Source organism: Dreissena polymorpha, chromosome 9 (assembly GCF_020536995.1).
Source record: "Dreissena polymorpha isolate Duluth1 chromosome 9, UMN_Dpol_1.0, whole genome shotgun sequence".
Lineage (NCBI taxonomy): Eukaryota > Metazoa > Mollusca > Bivalvia > Myida > Dreissenidae > Dreissena > Dreissena polymorpha.
This window is the reverse complement of record NC_068363.1, coordinates 45,393,945-45,414,886: the sequence shown is the minus strand read 5'-3', so window position 1 is coordinate 45,414,886 and position 20,942 is coordinate 45,393,945. Positions and strand designations below refer to the sequence as shown.

Genomic DNA, 20,942 nt, shown 5'->3' with positions numbered 1-20,942 from the left:
TTTATGCAGCATATAAATTATTTTCTTACAAAATCAAATATTTGAATCCGAGTTATAGAGAGTATTGTACACATTTCTGCCTAACCTAACATGCAAAATGATCTGGACACAACACATCCTTATATCCAAATATGGAGCGCACTGCTCACTGTTCTGCCTCATGTAACATGCAAAATGATCTGGACACAACACATCCTTATATCCAAATATGGAGCGCACTGCTCACGGTTCTGCCTCATGTAACATGCAAAATGATCTGGACACAACACATCCTTATATCCAAAAATGGAGCGCACTGCTCACGGTTCTGCCTCATGTAACATGCAAAATGGTCTGGACACAACACATCCTTATATCCAAATATGGAGCGCACTGCTCACGGTTCTGCCTCATGTAACATGCAAAATGGTCTGGACACAACACATCCTTATTTCCAAATATGGAGCGCACTGCTCACGGTTCTGCCTCATGTAACATGCAAAATGGTCTGGACACAACACATCCTTATATCCAAATATGGAGCGCACTGCTCACGGTTCTGCCTCATGTAACATGCAAAATGGTCTGGACACAACACATCCTTATATCCAAATATGGAGCGCACTGCTCACGGTTCTGCCTCATGTAACATGCAAAATGGTCTGGACACAACACATCCTTATATCCAAATATGGAGCGCACTGCTCACGGTTCTGCCTCATGTAACATGCAAAATGGTCTGGACACAACACATCCTTATATCCAAATATGGAGCGCACTGCTCACGGTTCTGCCTCATGTAACATGCAAAATGGTCTGGACACAACACATCCTTATATCCAAATATGGAGCGCACTGCTCACGGTTCTGCCTAATGTAACATGCAAAATGGTCTGGACACAACACATCCTTATATCCAAATATGGAGCGCACTGCTCACGGTTCTGCCTAACTTAACATGCAAAATGGTCTGGACACAACACATCCTTATATCCAAATATGGAGCGCACTGCTCACGGTTCTGCCTCATGTAACATGCAAAATGGTCTGGACACAACACATCCTTATATCCAAATATGGAGCGCACTGCTCACGGTTCTGCCTCATGTAACATGCAAAATGGTCTGGACACAACACATCCTTATATCCAAATATGGAGCGCACTGCTCACGGTTCTGCCTCATGTAACATGCAAAATGGTCTGGACACAACACATCCTTATATCCAAATATGGAGCGCACTGCTCACGGTTCTGCCTAACCTAACATGCAAAATGGTCTGGACACAACACATCCTTATATCCAAATATGGAGCGCACTGCTCACGGTTCTGCCTCATGTAACATGCAAAATGGTCTGGACACAACACATCCTTATATCCAAATATGGAGCGCACTGCTCACGGTTCTGCCTAACCTAACATGCAAAATGGTCTGGACACAACACATCCTTATATCCAAATATGGAGCGCACTGCTCACGGTTCTGCCTCATGTAACATGCAAAATGGTCTGGACACAACACATCCTTATATCCAAATATGGAGCGCACTGCTCACGGTTCTGCCTCATGTAACATGCAAAATGGTCTGGACACAACACATCCTTATATCCAAATATGGAGCGCACTGCTCACGGTTCTGCCTCATGTAACATGCAAAATGGTCTGGACACAACACATCCTTATATCCAAATATGGAGCGCACTGCTCACAGTTCTGCCTCATGTAACATGCAAAATGGTCTGGACACAACACATCCTTATATCCAAATATGGAGCGCACTGCTCACGGTTCTGCCTCATGTAACATGCAAAATGGTCTGGACACAACACATCCTTATATCCAAATATGGAGCGCACTGCTCACGGTTCTGCCTCATGTAACATGCAAAATGTGCCGGAAACAGAGATTGATAACGTTCTATAGAGAGTGCTGTCATATTCATGTGGGCATTTGAACCAACAGCATATCTATTTCCTGCGATATTTAAGAAGCATAATATCAACTACATGGTATTACCTCTTGCACCAGGTAATATGTTACCAACATCAAGCAGGCAAATAGATATCAGCAACATATGACAAATACTAGTTTAGTGCTGCATGAATGCAGATTATTTTACTTAGAAAGGATTCCACAATCCTGAACAACTTTGGTAAGTGAGGTTTCTGAGCAGAGAAATTCAACTATGGATTGAAATTAATACTAACATCATGTATTTGTAGTTTTTGTATTCAAATTTGTTTGAAAATGGGATTAAGGAACCCCTATGTCAACACTTTTGCACAAAAAACATTAACCACATTAGCCCATTTAGCAGAAACATTTCTTTCTTTAGTAAGAGCGACCTTGACCTTTATCTGACAGGCCCAAACGTACAGCTATCATAGCTTGACCTTTATCTGACAGGCCAAAGTGTACTGCTATCATAGCTTGACCTATATCTGACTGGCCAAAGTGTACTGCTATCATAGCTTGACCTTTATCTGACTGGCCAAAGTGTACTGCTATCATAGCTTGACCTTTATCTGACTGGCCCAAATGCACTGCTATCATAGCTTGGCCTTTATCTTACTGACCCAAATGTACTGCTATCATAGCTTGATCTTTATCTGACAGGCCCAAACATACTGCTATCATAGCTTGACCTTTATCTGACAGGCCCAAGTGTACTGCTATCATAGCTTGGCCTTTATCAGACTGGCCCAAGTGTACTGCTATCATAGCTTGGCCTTTATCTGACTGGCCCAAATGTACTGCTATCATAGCTTGACCTTTATCTGACTGGCCCAAATGTACTGCTATCATGGCTTGGCCTTTATCTGACTGGCCCAAATGTATTGCTATCATAGCTTGACCTTTATCTTATTGACCCAATTGTACTGCTATTATAGCTTGGCCTTTATCTGACTGGCCCAAATGTACTGCTATCATAGCTTGACCTTTATCATGCACTGCTATCATAGCTTGACCTTTATCTTACTGACCCAAATGCACTGCTATCATAGCTTGACCTTTATCTTACTGGCCCAAATGTACTGCTATCATAGCTTGACCTTTATCTTACCGGCCCAAATGTACTGCTATCATAGCTTGACCTTTATCTGACAGGCCCAAATGTACTGCTATCATAGCTTGACCTTTATCTGACTGCTATCATAGCACTTTTATCTGACTGGCCCAAATGTACTGCTATCATAGCCCCTTTATCTGACCGGCCCAAATGTACTGCTATCATAGCACCTTTATCTGACCAGCCCAAATGTACTGCTATCATAGCACCTTTATCTGACCAGCCAAAATGTACTGCTATCATAGCTCTGTTTTAAACAACCTGCACACAAAATATTAGAGCAATACCTCCATCCAAACTTAGTTACACTACGTCTAGCGCGATTTTTGCCATCCACCACACTCCCACCGTGGACAATTTTTCGTGAGCGTGGAAAATCTTTCCACCATGATAGATCGCGTCAACAGTGGCTGAACACTGGGGGCGTTATCGGGAAATCGATCTCACGGTGGACCACCGTGATTGTGGTGGACCACCGCGGCCTCGGTGGTTTGCGGTGAAATACAGGTAAATGTGAATGAACATGTATATTTCGATATTGCAGACCGTATAATTTTTGCAAAGATCTAGAATGTTTTGTTACATTTGTATGTACATTTTTATACATTGTAACTTGATTGTTAACAATCGTCATTATTTTCTATTGTTTACCCTCGTTCCAGAATCATTTGACATGTCGTACATCGAGCGTGATGTACTTTATGTTTTGTTTCTACAGTTTCTGCGTGAAGATTTACTTGTTGTTTATTTAAAATTTTGGAAATGCTTTCTCATTTGTGCACGTATAGCTTGCCAATAATTACATATCAACATGTTACGTGTAATTTGATTTTGACTATTTTAGTGACTCCCATTTAGAGTTTATAATTACTATATTTATTATAAAAGATCTGTTTATTGGTAATTAGTTTCTGTGAATGTCAAATTAGAGTTTCGTTATTTACCAATTAACCTAATTATATCAAAATATATCGCCGTCTTATCTAGTAGATGAATATTTGTTTTGATTGCAATAGAAAATACCGACAGAAGTGAGAAGATGCGTTCAAATACCATCTGTTCTGTTATGTGTAAATAAATGTAAACAACAAATTCTCCATTTCATTTGATATAGTAAATTATGTAGACATCAAATTCTCCATCATTATTTCGTAAGAAAACAAGCGTTTTATTCGTTTTGTAATACGGCACATGTACAATAAATAGGCATACATATACATGTATAACAAAATCATATTTACAACATAATCAGTATTTAAATGCATGTTTAAAATATTAATAATAAAAAAACTTGTCAGCGTTGTTACTTTATTCATTATTTTCCGAAATAATCTGAAATAAAAGAGTAAAACAGTTTTAACAAGAGTGCCAAACTGTCACAAGATACGCCCCTTTTAAGGCTTTGGACAACTTAATAACTTTACCATGACCCATATTTGAACTTGACCTACATATCATCTAGACACAACTTCTGACCAAAGTTGGTGAAGATCTGATGAAAACTACTTCAATTAGAAAGTGGAGTCTATGCTAAATGCTTGAAATGCACTAAGTGACCTCGTGACCTAGTTTTTAACCTGGCATGACCCATATTTGAACTTGACCTACATGAAGACATTGTCTAGACACAACTTCTGACCAAATTTGGTGAAGATCGGATGAAAACTACTTCAATAAGAGAGCAGACACCATGCTAAATGCTTGAAATGGTTTAAGTGACCCTGTGACCTAGTTTTTGACCCGGCATGACCCATATTAAAACTTGACCTAAATATTGTCTAGATACAACTTTTGACCAAGTTTGGTGAAGATCGGATGAAAACTACTTCAATTAGAGAGCGGACACCATGCTAAATGCTTGAAATGCACTAAGTGACCCTGTGACCTAGTTTTTGACCCGGCATGACCCATATTAAAACTTGACCTAAATATTTCTAGATACAACTTTTGACCAAGTTTGGTGAAGATCGGATTAAAACTACTTCAATTAGAGAGCGGACACCATGCTAAATGCTTGAAATGCACTAAGTGACCCTGTGACCTAGTTTTTGACCCGGCATGACCCATATTCGAACTTGACCTAGTTATTGTCTAGATACAACTTCTGACTAAGTTTGGTGAAGATCGGATAAAAACTATTTGAATGAGAGAGTGGAAACTGCTGTGGACGCCGACCGCCTGCCCACCCACCCGCCCGCCGCCAAGGTGAAACTATAATACGTCCCGTTTTTTTTTAAACAGGCGTTTAAAAAAGATAAATTTGAAATTATGACTCGTTAAATTCACCGCCATTTCTTAACAACACTTCTTATCGATACTTTATAAATTTGATATACATTGTATTTGCTCAATGCACAGCATTATTGTAACACAATAAGTAAATCTATATTTACCATAATATTACGATTTATTTTTTTACGTTATTTTACATACAGTGTATGTTTCAAAATGAACTTGTTATTGAACAAAGAACAGGTATACAAACTCACAACTGATCTTTTCGCATGACTAAGATGTAACATGTATGTATGTTATTGTTGGCGAGCTATATGTACACAAACGAGCAAGGGTTTTCGAAAGGTTAACAAAAAACAAATCTTTAATTAAGAACAACAAGGGAAACTTTATGCAGAAACAATTGAAACAAGCAAATTCGTTGAATTGATATCCTCCGCCTATATACTTCTGGACACAAAAGTGTTATATTTGACACTAAAAAAGCATTTTTTTGAAGATACAAAGGGCCATAACTCTGTTATTATCCGGTGGTGTACAATGCCATTTGGCGTGCATCATCCTATTATCAATATATATACTCATACCAAGTTTCAATGAAATCCGCAAAAGCACTTCCAAGATAAGGCTCTTGACACAAAAGTGACGGACAGCGCCAAAACAATATCCCTCCGCCTCTGGTTTCAATGAAATCTGCCAAAAGCACTTCCAAGATATGGCTCCAGACACAAAAGTGTCTATAGTAAAAAGCATTTTTCGGCGTAAGCTGTATTAAGCCAGCTTTTCACCCTGACTTGACCTTTGTAAGTGTCCAATAATATTCAAATAAAATTTCCCGCGGCTCGGTACGAATGAATACACTTCATTTATTCCATTGGCTGATTTGAGTATAACACCAGAACATTGGAAACATATCCGCGTCTTTGTAACACTGTTTTACTGCATGAAACAATTTTATCTCTTATGAAAAGGCTCAATAGATAGAACAGTTTTACAATCAATTTTTGACATAAATACAGTTTGTGCGTTCACCTTTTATTTTCAGAGAATTACCAGCGCAAAAGCGTTTATACTGAAGGCTATATTCTCATATTTAGTACTTACTTGCATTGCATTTCAACCCGCAAGGTTTCGGGTCAATTCGCGGTCAGTGTGTGAACGTCAGAGTTTATATACAGTTCATCACCTGAGTTCGCAGAAGGGGTTGCGATCTTTTCATTGAAGGAAAAAATTGGAATCTATGCTAGTTTTATATATCAATATTTTAGGCACAGCTGTTGCCTTGGTCGTGTACAGTTGGCGTAAAAAGCCGTAGTTTCAGCAGCAGAATTGTTACCTAACTTTAATGCATTACATTCCAATCCGCAAGGTATCAAGGTCAGTTTGCGGTCAGTTACAGAAATCTTTATATAAACGCCGTCTCGTAAACTTTGTGCACTTGAAGTCTGTTTTGATCAGAAAGATACTAAATAAAGATATTCGACGATATTATTTTGGTATGTCAATCATCGATTTTTAATATGTTTTCAACATTTGCATGATAAGGACCAATTTTGATAAAATTAATTAGAAATATTTATCCATTTAGACCAGTTTATTAAGCATGAGCACAATAATTCACTATACTATAATTATGCAATTAAATAAGATTCGAGTATTGCCGGCTGACCTATATGCACTCGTTTATTTTCATGTTTCTTGTGTTTTTCTATTCTGTAAATATAGATATCTGAGTAATAATATCACATAAAGCAAAATAAGCCACGAAATCTGGCGCAACACCCCGTAATTGATTTGCTTGTGATGTAGCTAAGAACTGCGCAGAAAAAAGGCATCCGCTACTTTTTATCTCATAGAGATAACTTTTGATCGTTCATAAACATCGACCACAATCAACGCCGTATATCTTTTTTAAAGATATTTCTTGTTTCAAGATACAAAGGGCCATAACTCTGTTTTTAACTGATGGTATACAATTCCATTTGGCTTGCATCATCCTCTTATGCATATATATACCCATATCAAGGTCCAATGAAATCCGCCAAAGCACTTCCAAGATATGGCTCCGGACACAAAAGTGCCTATAGTAAAAAGCATTTTTTCAAGATACAAAAGGCCATAACTCTGTTTTTAACAGATGGTGTACAATGCCATTTGGCGTGCATCATCCTCTTATGCATACATATACTCATACCAAGTTTCAATGAAATCCACCAAAGCACTTCCAAGATATGGCTCCGGACATAAAAGTGCCTATAGTAAAAAGCATTTTTTCAAGATACAAAGGGCCATAACTCTATTTTTAACAGATGGTGTACAATTCCATTTGGCGTGCATCATCCTCTTATGAATATATATACTCATACGAAGTTTCAATGAAATCCGCCAAAGCACTTCCAAGATATGGCTCCGGACACAAAAGTGCCGGCCGGACAGATGGACGGACAACGCAAAAACAATATCCCTCTGCCTCTGGCGGGGGATAACAAAACCTGAAGCATGAAACGCAAACTATACTTAGGCTCCATGTAAGACATGTCAATGATTCTGTAAAGAGGGCAAACACGAGACTAAAAAGAGTTGAACATTCGGTGATTTTATTATGAAGTGCATGTAATACATGTACATACAAAGTTAAAAAAACAACATTATACGATCTGCAATGTGAATGAGCATGTACATTTCGATATGTGAATGAGCATTTACATTTCGATATTGCAGACCGTACAGTTGTATAATGTTGTTGTTGCACATGTATTTCACCGCGAACCACCTAGACCGTGGTGTACCACCGCTATCGCGGTGGTCCACTGTGAGATCAATTTCCCGATAACGCCGAGACTGACACCGCAATTCGCCACGGCAAAATCACCGTGTTCAACGGTGTATCGTGGTGAGATAGTAATTGTCCACTCTGGGCTGAATCACAGTGATGCGATGTGGATGGCAGAAATCGCGCTAGACGTAGTGTAGTAACAGTGACCTTGACCTACTTGGTACAATATGCGAAATCACACTTAGTCTGCATGTAAGCTACTGGCACATGCAGTTTCAGTGCAAAACCTGAATCCAAACTAGAGTTATTGAGCTTAAGCCATATTTATATTACACCATACCAAATGTTACACTTTTGACCTTTGTTCGTTTAAGGAATTAGACTTTTAAATTATTTGTCCTATATAAATCTATTGTGCGCCCCGGTGACCTGCACTAAACGGAACAGAATGATTTGAACAACTTTCAAATAGGGTATTCAGAGAATAAAAACTGTAAAAGAAAATTCCTGTGAAGCTTCATAAAAATCTGCCCTGCAGTACAAGAGGTCAAGTCTTAAGACAAACAAGAGCACCGCCTTGCAAGTGCAGACTGCTCATCTATTTTTCTTTTTAAAGGTGTAGGGACCTATCTCAATTTCAATCACAAAGGAGGGAGGGGTGTAGTGGAGAGGGGTGTATAGTGTGGGGGTGTGGTCATTTATTACATTATCTTCCAAAAATGCAAAAAAAAAAATGCAAAACAAAAAAATTTTTTTTTGTGGGTGGGGATTCTTGGGTGGGAAGGTTGGACGGTATTTCAAAAATAAAATAATAAAAATAAATATTTGTGTTTTTTAACCATGTTTCAAAAAAGAAAAATTGGGGGGGGTATAGTGTGAGGGTGTGATGGCCATTTATTAGATGATCGTTAAAAAAAAAGTGGATCTAAACTATAATTTTAACCATATATTCAAAGTTACTAAGTCAAAAAAGGGCCATAATTCTGTAAAACTTGTCATTTACTGTCCCCTTATGATAGTTTGCTTGTGTTCCAAGTATGAAAGCAATATCTATGATACTTTAGGGGTAAAGTGGACCAAAACAGAAAACTTGACCAAATTTTCAATTTTCTAAGTATAAAGGGTCCATAATTCCGTCAAAATGCCAGTCAGAGTTACATAACTTTGCCTGCACAGTCCCCTTATGACAGTTAGTAAGTGTTGCAAGTATGAAATCAATAGCTTTGATACTTTAGGAATAAAGTGGATCTAAACACAAAACTTAACCAAATTTTCAATTTTCTAAGTATAAAAAGGGCACATAATTCTGTCAAAATGCCAGTCAGAGTTACATAACTTTGCCTGCACAGTCTCCTTATGATAGTTAGTAAGTGTTGCAAGTATGAAAGCAAAAGCTTTGATACTTAAGGAATAAAATGGACCTAAACACAAAACTTAACCAAAATTTTCAATTGTCTAAGTATAAAAAGGGCACATAATTCTGTCAAAATGCACGCCAGAGTTATCTAACTTTGCCTGCCCAGTCCCCTTATGATAGTCAGTAAGTGTACCAAGTTTGAATGCAATAGCATTGATACTTATGAGCAAAGTGGACCTAAACGCAAAACTTAACCGGACGCAGACGCTGACGCCAAGGTGATGACAATAGTTCATAATTTTTTTTTCAAAAAATAGATGAGCTAAAAAGGAAATGCATGCACAAACTGACAAACGTTAGCAATCATGATATCCTTAAAGCTACCCAGGAGCAGTAAATGCCCAATGCCTGATACTGGCGTATCTGGTTACAAGAATGATCATGTTCAATGGAATTCCTCCTGTCTCCATTGGATGTGAAATACAAGCTTATCCCATAATTCACTTTACAATGTCAGGGGATGGTGAACATGGTGGAAAAATGGTGACCGTTTGGCAATAATTGCCAATAGTGGCAGGAATTCCTTGTAAAAACATACGTTGTTAGTGTTTATAATGCATTAAGGATTGAAGTGAATCATCTTTAGCAATTCTTGCACATGTTGCATTATTAAGCTATGAAATTTCCTGATTTTAACCTGAAGACCTATATCATGAATTGAGCTGTTTTATAAGTCAAGAATATTATTTGAACAAGATTTGAAAGTATTATAAGAAATAATGACATGGAATAAAAAGATTGACTAAATATTTGTTAAAAAATGACAAAATCAAAATTTGCATAAAAATGGTCCTCCCCTTGCTAAAAGTTTTATTCAGCTAAATATATCATATCACATTAGAATCCGTCTTTTTGGGGATAATTAAATGGGCTATAAAAAAGAGACAAGAGCTGTTTTTGTGAAACACAATGCCCCAAACTGCACTTTGAAGCCGCAGATCTTAAAGTCATGTTGGTAAGCTCACACCAAATAAGATCAGAACCTGAAAGCATTTTGGAAAAAAATCTGCAGGCCTAACAAATTAAGCTAAATGGAAATTTCTTGAGCTAAATTGCTAATTTGTAGCCATTGACTAATTTTGCAAATGGCAGAGTAAGCCCTATCAAAATCAATATCCAACATACAAAGGAACGAGTTCTTCTGTGGGCACAGTACAGGCCACTTTCCCCAGTACGACCCTCTCCGGGTTGACACCATCATCCAGATCCTTGAACGTGCATCGCATCAACTTTACCGTCTTCCCTGCTGCGCTAGTGTAGCCTCCACCTGCGTACGGACCCAGGGCGGAGTCACGTGGAGACTGGGAAAGAGTCTGTAGACGCTTACCTCGAACCTTGCCCTAGACAGACAACATTACTTTGCCTAGGATGTAGAATATTTAAACAATTTAAAACAAGATGCATTTGAGAAACACTTTGCCCCCCTAGCATGCTATGTAGTGTATATTAAATTAGCGATTTTGACCCATATATTTGACCTTGGACCTTGAAGGATGGCCTTGACCTTGCAGGATGACCTTGACCTTTCACGACTCAAAATGTGCAGCTCCATGAGGTACACATGCATGCCAAATATGAAGTTGCTATGTTCAAAATCGCAAAAGTTATGGCAAATGTTTGGCATGCTATGTACAATAGTTAAAAAGGTATAGGCATTTTTAAGTATATGACCTTGAAGGATGATCTTGACACATCACCGATTAATACGTTCAGCTGTATGCGTAACACATGCATGTAAAATATTAAGTATCTGTATAAAGTGGTACTGACGTTTTGGCATATTTAAAATGAAAATTTACCTTTCACGATGACCTTGACCTTAACATTGTACAAATTAAAATGTGCAGCTCTATATGCATTTGAGAAGTCGTTACGAAGTTATAGTGTATAGTAAATGAGCGATTTTGACACATATATTTGACCTTTGACCTTGACCTTTCACCACTCAAAATGTGCAGTTCCATGAGATACACATGCATGCCAAATATGAAGTTTCTATGTTCAATATTGCAAAAGATATGGCAAATGTTAAAGTTTAGTTATTTTGATCTATATATTTGACCTTGAAGGATGACCTTGACCTTTCACCACTCAAAATGTGCAGCTCCATGAAATACACATGCATGCCAAATATCGAGTTGCTATCTTCAATATTGCAAAAGTTATGGCAAATGTTAAAATTTGACGCAAACCAACAAACAAACCAACAGACAGGGCAAAAACATTATGTCCCCCAATATATTCTGGGGAACATAAAAAAGAAGCCAACTTAGCCAGAATTATACAAGCCTCATTCTGCAAATGGTGGGCTTTAGCAAGATCACATGTTGATCATGCATTTTCCATATTAGAGTAATAGGGATTCATATCCTTTAAAATAAACTGTACATGACCTCATAGAAATAGTAAACAAGACCACATTATGAAATACAGTTTCACCTACTTAAGTCCTGTTAATATGCTTAAATCCAGTTGAAATAATTGTACAAAGTAAGATTTATTGGGGAACTACACTCTCCACTTGTATGGAATTTTACATGTAAAGGAAGAATTTACTATAAGAACAAGGGCAGTTTGTAAAACACGCATGCCCTCAAAATGGGGAGTTAGTTGTAGTGGCAGCCATTGTGTGAATCCGTTAGAAACCATTTTACTGCTTCAGATCAGTGACCTTGACCTTTGACCTAGTCACCTGAAAATCAAAAGGGGTCATCTGCAAGTCATGATCAATGTACCTATAAAGTATCATGATCCAAGGCCTAAGCATTATTGAGTTATCATCCGGAAACTATTTTACTGTTTCGAGTCACTGTTACCTTGACCTTTGTCCAAGTGACCTGAAAATCCATGGGGGTCATCTGCCAGTCATGATCAATGTACCTATGAAGTTTCATGATCCTAGGCCTAAGCATTCTTGAGTTATCATTCAGAAACCATTATACTGTTTCGAGTCACTGTGACCTTGACCTTTGACCTAGTGACCTGAAAATCAATAGGGGTCATCTGCCAGTCATGATCAATGTACCTATGAAGTTTCATGATCCTAGGCCAAAGATTTCTTGAGTTATCATCCGGAAACCATTTTACTGTTTCGAGTCACTTTGACCTTAACCTTTGACCTAGTGACCTGAAAATCAATAGGGGTCATCTGCCAGTCATGATCAATGTACCTATGAAGTTTCATGATCCTAGGCCGAAGCGTTTTTGAGTTATCATCCGGAAACCATTTTACTGTTTCAAGTCTCTGTGACCTTTGACCTAGTGACCTGAAAATCAATAGGGGTCATCTGCCACTCATGATCATTGTACCTATGAAGTTTTATGATCCTAGACCTAAGCGTTCTTGAGTTATCATTCGGAAACCATTTGGTGGATGGACAGACTGACAGACGGACAGACTGACATGTGCAAAACAATATACCCCCTCTTCTTCCAAGGGGGGCATAAAAAGCAGTCCAGACAGAAAGTGTCATCCAAGATTAGCCTGTGTTGACTATGTTTCGTCTGTGTTCCGCTTTTATGGAATTTTTTATTTAAAAGAGGTATTTCATAAAAAATGGGCCTGAAAGGCCCAAATTTGCTCACCTGAGATAACAAGATATTATTGGGACAAATCTTCTGACCAAGTTTCAATAAATATGTGGCCTCTAGAGTGTTAACAAGGTTTTACTATAGCCATATAATGAAAAAATGCCCCGCCCCTGATGGCCATGTTTTTAAAGCAACCAAAACCATTTTCGAACTCATCCAAGATATCATTGGGACAAATCTTCTGACAAACTTTCATGATGATCAGAAAATAAATGTGACCTCTAGAGTGTTAACAAGGTTTTACTATAGCCATAAAGGGAAAAATGCCTCACCCCCGTGGTGGCCATGTTTTTCAACCAACCCGCATCATTTTTTAACTCGTCCAAGATATTATTGGGATGAATCTTCTGACCGAGTTCGGACTATAAATGTGGTCTCTAGAGTGTTAACAAGATTTTACTATAGCCATATAAGGAAAAATGCCCCTCCCATTGGCAGCCATGTTTTTCAAGCAAATGTAACCATTTTCAAACTTATCCAAGATATCAATAAGACAAACTTTCTGACCATATTTCATTAAGATTGGACAATAAATATGGCCTCTAGAGTGTTAACAAGGTTTTACAAAAGCTATATATAGCCATGTAAAGAAAAATGGCCCGCCCCCTGGTGGCCATGTTTTTAAAGAAACCAAAACCATTTTCGAACTCATCCAAGATATCATTGGGACAAATCTTCTGACTCAGTTTCATGAAGATCGGAAAATAAATGTGACCTCTAGAGTGTTAACGAGGTTTTACTATAATAGCCATATAAGGAAAAATGCCCCACCCCCTGGCGGCCATTTTTTTCAACCAACCGGCATCATTTTCGAACTCGTCCAAGATATCATTGATATGAATGTTCTGACCAAGTTTCTTCATAATGTGGCCTCTAGAAAGTTAACAAGATTTTACTATAGCCATATAAGGAAAAATGCCCCACCCTTGGCAGCCATGTTTTTCAAGCAAATGTTACCATTTTCCAACTCATCCAAGATATCATTGGGACAAATCATCTCAGCAAGTTTCATGAAGATCGGAAAATAAATGTGGCCTCTAGAGTGATAACAAGGTTTTACTATAGCCATATAAGGAAAAATGCCCCGCCCATTGGCGGCCATGTTTTTCAACCAACCGGCATCATTTTCGAACTCTTCCAAGATATTATTGGGATAAATCTTCTGACCTAGTTTCATGAAGATTGGGCAATAAATGTGGTCTCTAGAGTGTTAACAAGATTTTACTAATGCCATATAAGGAAAAATGCCCCGCCCCTTGGCAGCCATGTTTTTCAAGCAAACGTAACCATTTTCGAACTCATCCAAGATATCATAGAGAACAATCTCCTGACAAAATTTCACGAAGATTGGACAATAAATGTGGACTCTAGAGAGTTAACAAGACAAATGTTGACGCCGTACGACGGACAACAGACAAAAGGCGATCACAAAAACTCACCATGAGCACGTTGTGCTCAGGTGAGCTAAAAAACAAGGGACAAAATTGTCACAAAACCAGGTTTTCAATTTGAAAAACAAGATTTCTTTGAGAAATACAATGCCCCCCAGTAAGCCAAATATGAAGTTGCTATGTAGTTTATCAGGGTTGCCACCAACCTGATGAAATAAAATTGGGGGGAGTAGTAGTAGTAGTAGTAGTAGTAGTAGTAGTAGTAGTAGTAGTAGTAGTAGAAGTAGTAGTAGTAGTAGTAGTAGTAGTAGTAGTAGTAGTAGTAGAAGTAGTAGTAGTAGTAGTAGTAGTAGTAGCAGTAGCAGTAGCAGTAGCAGCAGCAGTAGCAGCATTACAATACCAATACTTAAGAATGATCAAATGGGAAAAGGTAACCTAGCACTGGCAGTAAATATGGGGCTCATTTACAGGTCAGATTTGGAATCTCTGCTGTAAAATGAGATTTTGAATGAATTAAAGGGAGGCAAATCTGTAATAAAAAGAACATGCATAAACCGTAGTTGTTTCCCTTGTTTGAACCATGCTTAATCCTTATAATGCCTATTTTCAGTAACTGTGACCTTCACCTGTGACCTTGACCTTTGACCTAGTGACCTTAAAATCAATAGGGGTCATCTGCGAGTCATGATCAATGTACCTATGAAGTTTCATGATCCTAGCCCCAAGCGTTCTTGAGTTATCATCCGGAAACCACCTGGTGGACGGACCGACCGACCTACCGACCGACATGAGCAAAGCAATATACCCCCTCTTCTTCGAAGGGGGGCATAAAAATAAGTCTGATTAAGGGAGACAACTCAAACTGAACTGATTGTTCAAAGTTACCCCCCTTGTTTCAAAATAAATCTATTTTAGTCGTGGCGACCTTGACTTTGGAGATTTTGACATAATTCTTTCGTGCAACATACTGTCCAATGATGGTGAACAAATGTGTAAAATGATTTTAAAATCTCACAATGAATGACAGTAATGGCCCGGACAAGCTCAATTATGGTCATTTTTATCTTTGAACTCAAAGTGTGACCTTGACCTTGGAGATATCGACGTAATTCTTTCGCGCAACACACCATCTAATGATGGTGAACAAATGTGCCAAATGATTTTAAAATCTCACAATGAACGACAAAGTTATGGCCCAGACAAGCTTGTTCCGCCCACCCGCCAACATTTGCCAATCTAATAACCAGATTTTTCCTTCGGAAAACCTGGTTAAAAATACAGTAGAGGCCGAAATCGTCATCCTTATTTAACCTGTGCAGACTGGGATAGCCCTTTCAAGCATAAAGCCCGATTTTTCCAGAACAAGGCTAACAGGGTCTTTTAAGCTTTGTCGAAATTAAGGTTTCGACCAAACAAGCCAGAATTATTACATTTACAATGTATGGTAAAAGTATGAAAGCTTACCTTTTCTTCGACCATCTCTGCAACGCTGGATAGGTAGGTGAGCAAGCGCTGTTCCTGAATGAGGGGTTCCCTCCAGCCAGGGTCCAGCAGGGAGGCGTGGGAGAAACCTTCCAGAGCCTGCGCGTAGTTCTCCTCAAACTTATATACCTGGGGACATAAAATATGATAATCAGTACAAACACTTTGATTTTGTTTATTTACGTACATGTACTTCACGTTTAATAAATGTACCTTACAACATCCAACTTGACAATCCTAAGTATCATTAAAATTGGGCAAATGATTCTTACAGCTGATCTGTTGAAATGCAAGTCTGGATGTTTCGGCTATAGCCTTCATCAGTAGTAAACAAAAATATAGGAAGTAATGTCAATGTCATACATAAACGTTACATCGTCTGGCGGAAAAAATATATAACACATAATATTACACCCATAATATTACAATATACAATGCTGGATCAATCTTGATGCACCAGCCTATTAGTAAATATATAATATAATTTATGAAAGGACAGTGTTATAGGAAAACATCAAATGTATATGGGAATTTTGCTTAAAGTCTATATGTTATAAAGCAGTTTATTATTAAGACCTTTAGGAATCATAGTTTTTAATTTACGGTATGTATCCAAAATGTTTCTTTGCATAAACGATCTAGATTGTTTTCAAAAACATCAATTGTTGATTGTACTTCACATAATGTTATATATCTGATAACATGTAAAAATTGCTGTAAACAATATGTCGGGCAAACTAATCAAAATGTATCCCGTAGAATGAATAGCCATAGATTTAATATAAAAAAACTGTTCAATAAATCCTATTTCACATGTCGCTACACATTTAGGATCTACTCATAATGATTGCAGTTTATCTGATTTCTCTTTTGTACCTATTGATGTTGTATAATATGAGGTCGCGGTGGTGTCAATGAGGTCGCCGTGGTGTAATGGATATGGTCCTAGCGACCGGGAGGTCACGGGTTGGATCCCCACTGTGGGAGCATTCTTTAGATCTCCCCAAAAGACACCAAGTACTGGTTCTAGGCCCAGGAAATGGACTCGAGAGCGTTTCAAAGATGTAGTAAGTACTTTAAATTCAATCGAGCTAAAATAAATAGGTTTAAACTAAAGTATATCCTATAAATTATTTCTCAAGTGCAAGCATTACAAGGCCACATGTATGAAAACTAAAATGAAAACCTGAATTGTGTTCATTACTTATCAAATGTTATCAATATTTACTTTGCATAATATTTTGTTACCGGCTTTGTTAAAATATAAAATAATATATTCCAAACAGTTCCTTTAGAAATTTTGTGAATTTTTTGCCTTTTTATTTTGATAAATACTTTATTAATCATTAATCTAATAAATTATGAAAAAAAACTTGGTATGCTAGAATGTGTTACTTTTTTGATGCCTGTAACAAATAACAGGTCATACCCTTTTTATTATCAGTTGTTTTTATTTGCTGAATCAAAAGAAAATTATTTTCAACAAGAAATTTGTCCATGGGGCAAAAATTCCTGCACATTCCACCTTTTTTGTCAAATATCCACTTATTTTGAAATAGACTGATGAATTACCAATTTACAGTACCCACAATCTGTGTTATGGTCAAATTTGACCTTTGAGCACTAATTCTGACCTTTGCAGATACTATGCCTCCCTTCTGTTGGAAAACAAACTTCATGTTAAATATATTTACATTTGTACATTACAACATCCAACTTGACAATACTAAGAATCAGTAAAATTGGGCAAATGATTCTTACAGCTGATCTGTTGAAATGCAAGTCTGGATGATTTCTTGCCACTGGGTCTTTTTCCTGGAAGAAAAAATCAGCAGGTCCTTATTATTAATTCCTTCATCGCTTTAAGCAAAACATATTAAAACAAATTATACTTAGATATTATACTACTTGATGGCTGTTATAGCTAACCAGTAATAATCTTTATGCATGGATAAATCTATATACCATTACAAAGAATAAATTAATTTTTATACTGCAAACAGTTCAAATCAATTGAAGTGTTCTTCATTAAATACACTGTTATGGTCTGTTAAACTCTTGCAAAACGAGCACAAACAAAATCAAATGCAATTATTGGCAAAAAATCCATAAGTAAAATTTATGCTCACAGAGTTCAAAAAAAAATACCCGGTCACTGTTTTTCAAACCATAAAATTTCTCTCCACCTAGGAAATGGTTTAATTCCCCCAAAAAGGAAACAAACCGCTTATAAAATCATATTTTATTTGATATTTGTAACAAAGACCAGCGTCTGCTAGAATTGAATGAGGAAAACTGGTTTAGGTATTTGAAACTTGGTGTTCATTATTATTCAGCATTGTTCATTATTACACCACTAAAATATACTGAAAATTGACAAATAATTCCATTATTGGTACTAAAACAAAAGGCAAACATTTAGAAAACATTTATAAATCAACAAAACTGACCAGGCATTATTGACTCCATTAGCCTAAATTCCACAAATTGTTTGTTTCCTATTTTGGCATTTGGTTTTGAACTGTTTTGTTTTTTCAGGTTAAGCACAAGTTTTATAAGACTATAGCATTTATACTTAGTGAGATATGCTTCAATCAATTAAAATTGCATTCAGTACGGAAAATCATTTATTCTTCGTAAAACGTTACTTTAAAGGGGCCTTTTCAGGTTTTGGTAAATTGACAAAATTAAAAAAAAAAGTTTCATATTCACAAATTTTCCTTGTAGCTATGATATTTGTGAGGAAACAGTAATACTGAACATTTACCATGCTCTAAAATATCCATTATATGCATCTTTTGACGATTTAAATAATTAAAAAGAGATGTGTTTGTCAGAAACACAATGCCCCCTATTGCGCTGCTTTGAAGCCATATATTTAATTTTTGACCTTGAAGGATGACATTGACCTTTCACCACTCAAAATGTGCAGCTCCATGAGATACACGTGCATGCCAAGTTTCAAGTTGCTATCTTCAATATTGCAAAAGTTATCGCAAAAATTTAACCAAGGATGAAGTTTTGGGACAGAATGACAGACAGAATGAAAGACAGACAGGCCAAAAACAATATACCCCTGATCATTCGATCCGGGGGCATACAAATTATAAAGCATTGCAATGCGAAACGATTGAATAATTTTGAGAACTCTGTTGTTGTCGTTATATTTTGTGATACGACATGGATTGCTTATATAAAGTATAAAATATATCACTCATTGTGTAAGCCCGGATAGCCGAGTGGTCTAAGAGATCGACTTTTACTCCAGTGGTCAGTGGTTCGAGCCCAGTTAAGAGATACTTTTTTCTTTCTTTAATTGTATTCTTGTTGTTTTTTTTACTGAAGCTTTTTAAGTCCTATGTTTACATTGATCAATATAAAGAATTCAATGACAAAATTCAATAAATGCCAAAACAGTGATAAGGTCCCTTTAAATATTAATGCCAAAAGGCAGGGCCCTCAATCTATCAAATCTGCCGCCGAATTTCGGCGGCAGTCCCCCACCTGAAAAGTATACTTTTTTCCCCTTTTGGTGTGAAAAATTCCCCCTAAAAAAAATAAAAAAATTGTGATAGATGTGTCTCATGATTATTATATCTCAAATTTATTTCAATTTAATCTTTTCAAACATACTAAATTATGAAATATGCAATGAATATAGTGCAAACATGTACAAATGAAATAATGAGAGAGTAAGTAAAAAAATCCCCCAAATAGGGAAACGCCGCGAAAATTCCCCCTCCTAAGGGCTGCGGACCCCTTCCCCCAAAGTAGTGTGAGGGCCCTGTAAGGTCATTGTCAGATCAATATAGGGGGACTACACCATAAAACCTACAATATTAATGATGTTTTAATCTTAGAAGTTCAAATAGTAAAAAACTTTCAAAGGGCCTATACACTCTTATTATTCATGCACTTTAACATCTAGTTGCTTTGATAATAATTTAAAAGGAGGAAAATGACAAATTCTTATTATAAAGTAAACTTGTTATTGCGTGTGTTCTGGAAAAAAAACAAGCTAAATGCAAGTGCCTTAAGTGTAGTACCAGATTAGCCTGTGAAGTCTGCACAGGCTAATAAAGAACAACACTTTTTGTCTAAACTGGATATGTGCTAGGATCAGACTTCCTTTACACCAAAACATTCCATAAAAGTAGAAAGTTTCGTCTCTGATGAGCCTGTGCAGACGGCACAAGCCAGTTTGGGACGACACTTTATACTCATGCATTCAGCAACAATTGTCCTAGAACATGACTCTATGGTTGTTCTCACAGCTTGTTTGTAGGCGCTCATAGCTTGCTGCAGAATCTTTGGGTTCTGTCCTTTGGAGAAAAACAGGGACAGGTATGCGTTGCCCAGAATCACTGAAATGGGAATGAAAGTGTTGAGGAATTTGAAACCATTTAAACAGCATGTAAGAACAAGACAATTGTCAAGCAATATAAGTCCCCTACTGGCTCCACCATTGTCCGAAATTCCACCATTTTCAGATTTTTTTAAATATATTTGTTGCCATAGCAACCATAATTTTTGACGTAGGAACAAAATGAAATGACGTGCATAATGTCCATATTGCCATCTATCCATGTTTCAAGTATTAAGAACTTCAAAAGTTATAGCAGGATCCAGAAAACCACCATTTCAGCAGTATTTCTAGTCTATTTGTTGCCATAGCAAACAGAATTTTTGACGTAGGAACGAAATGAAATGACGTGCATAATGTCCATATTGACATCTATCCATGTTCCAAGTTTCATGAAAAAATATTTATAATAAGTATCTCATGACATTGTTTTTTCAAAAAATGAATGAGGGAGTGCATTGTTTTTTAACTGCTATTTTGTATTTCTAGATAAAAGGTTTCATATACCAAAGTTTAATCATATTATCTCATTAATAATGAGTAACTGTTTGAGATATGTAAAAAAAATAAGCAACTGCAAACATCATCTTAAAAAAAAAATTTGACTTTTTATTACTATATAGAAACATGTAAGCAT

General features: G+C 37.0%; 1 protein-coding gene across 2 annotated transcripts in view; it reads right to left on the bottom strand.

Annotated features, from left to right (window-relative positions):
* LOC127846350 (tetratricopeptide repeat protein 5-like) overlaps nucleotides 1-20,942 on the bottom strand; it is an 89,868-nt gene that overhangs the window by 6,063 nt on the left and 62,863 nt on the right. For both annotated transcript variants that reach the window (XM_052377526.1, XM_052377525.1), the window contains exons 5-8: nucleotides 20,215-20,306; nucleotides 17,704-17,757; nucleotides 15,925-16,071; nucleotides 10,604-10,818 (exon numbers count right to left, since the gene is read on the bottom strand). In XM_052377526.1, the coding sequence (XP_052233486.1) occupies nucleotides 10,604-10,818; nucleotides 15,925-16,071; nucleotides 17,704-17,757; nucleotides 20,215-20,306 (508 nt within the window). The remainder of the gene's footprint in view (nucleotides 1-10,603; nucleotides 10,819-15,924; nucleotides 16,072-17,703; nucleotides 17,758-20,214; nucleotides 20,307-20,942) is intronic.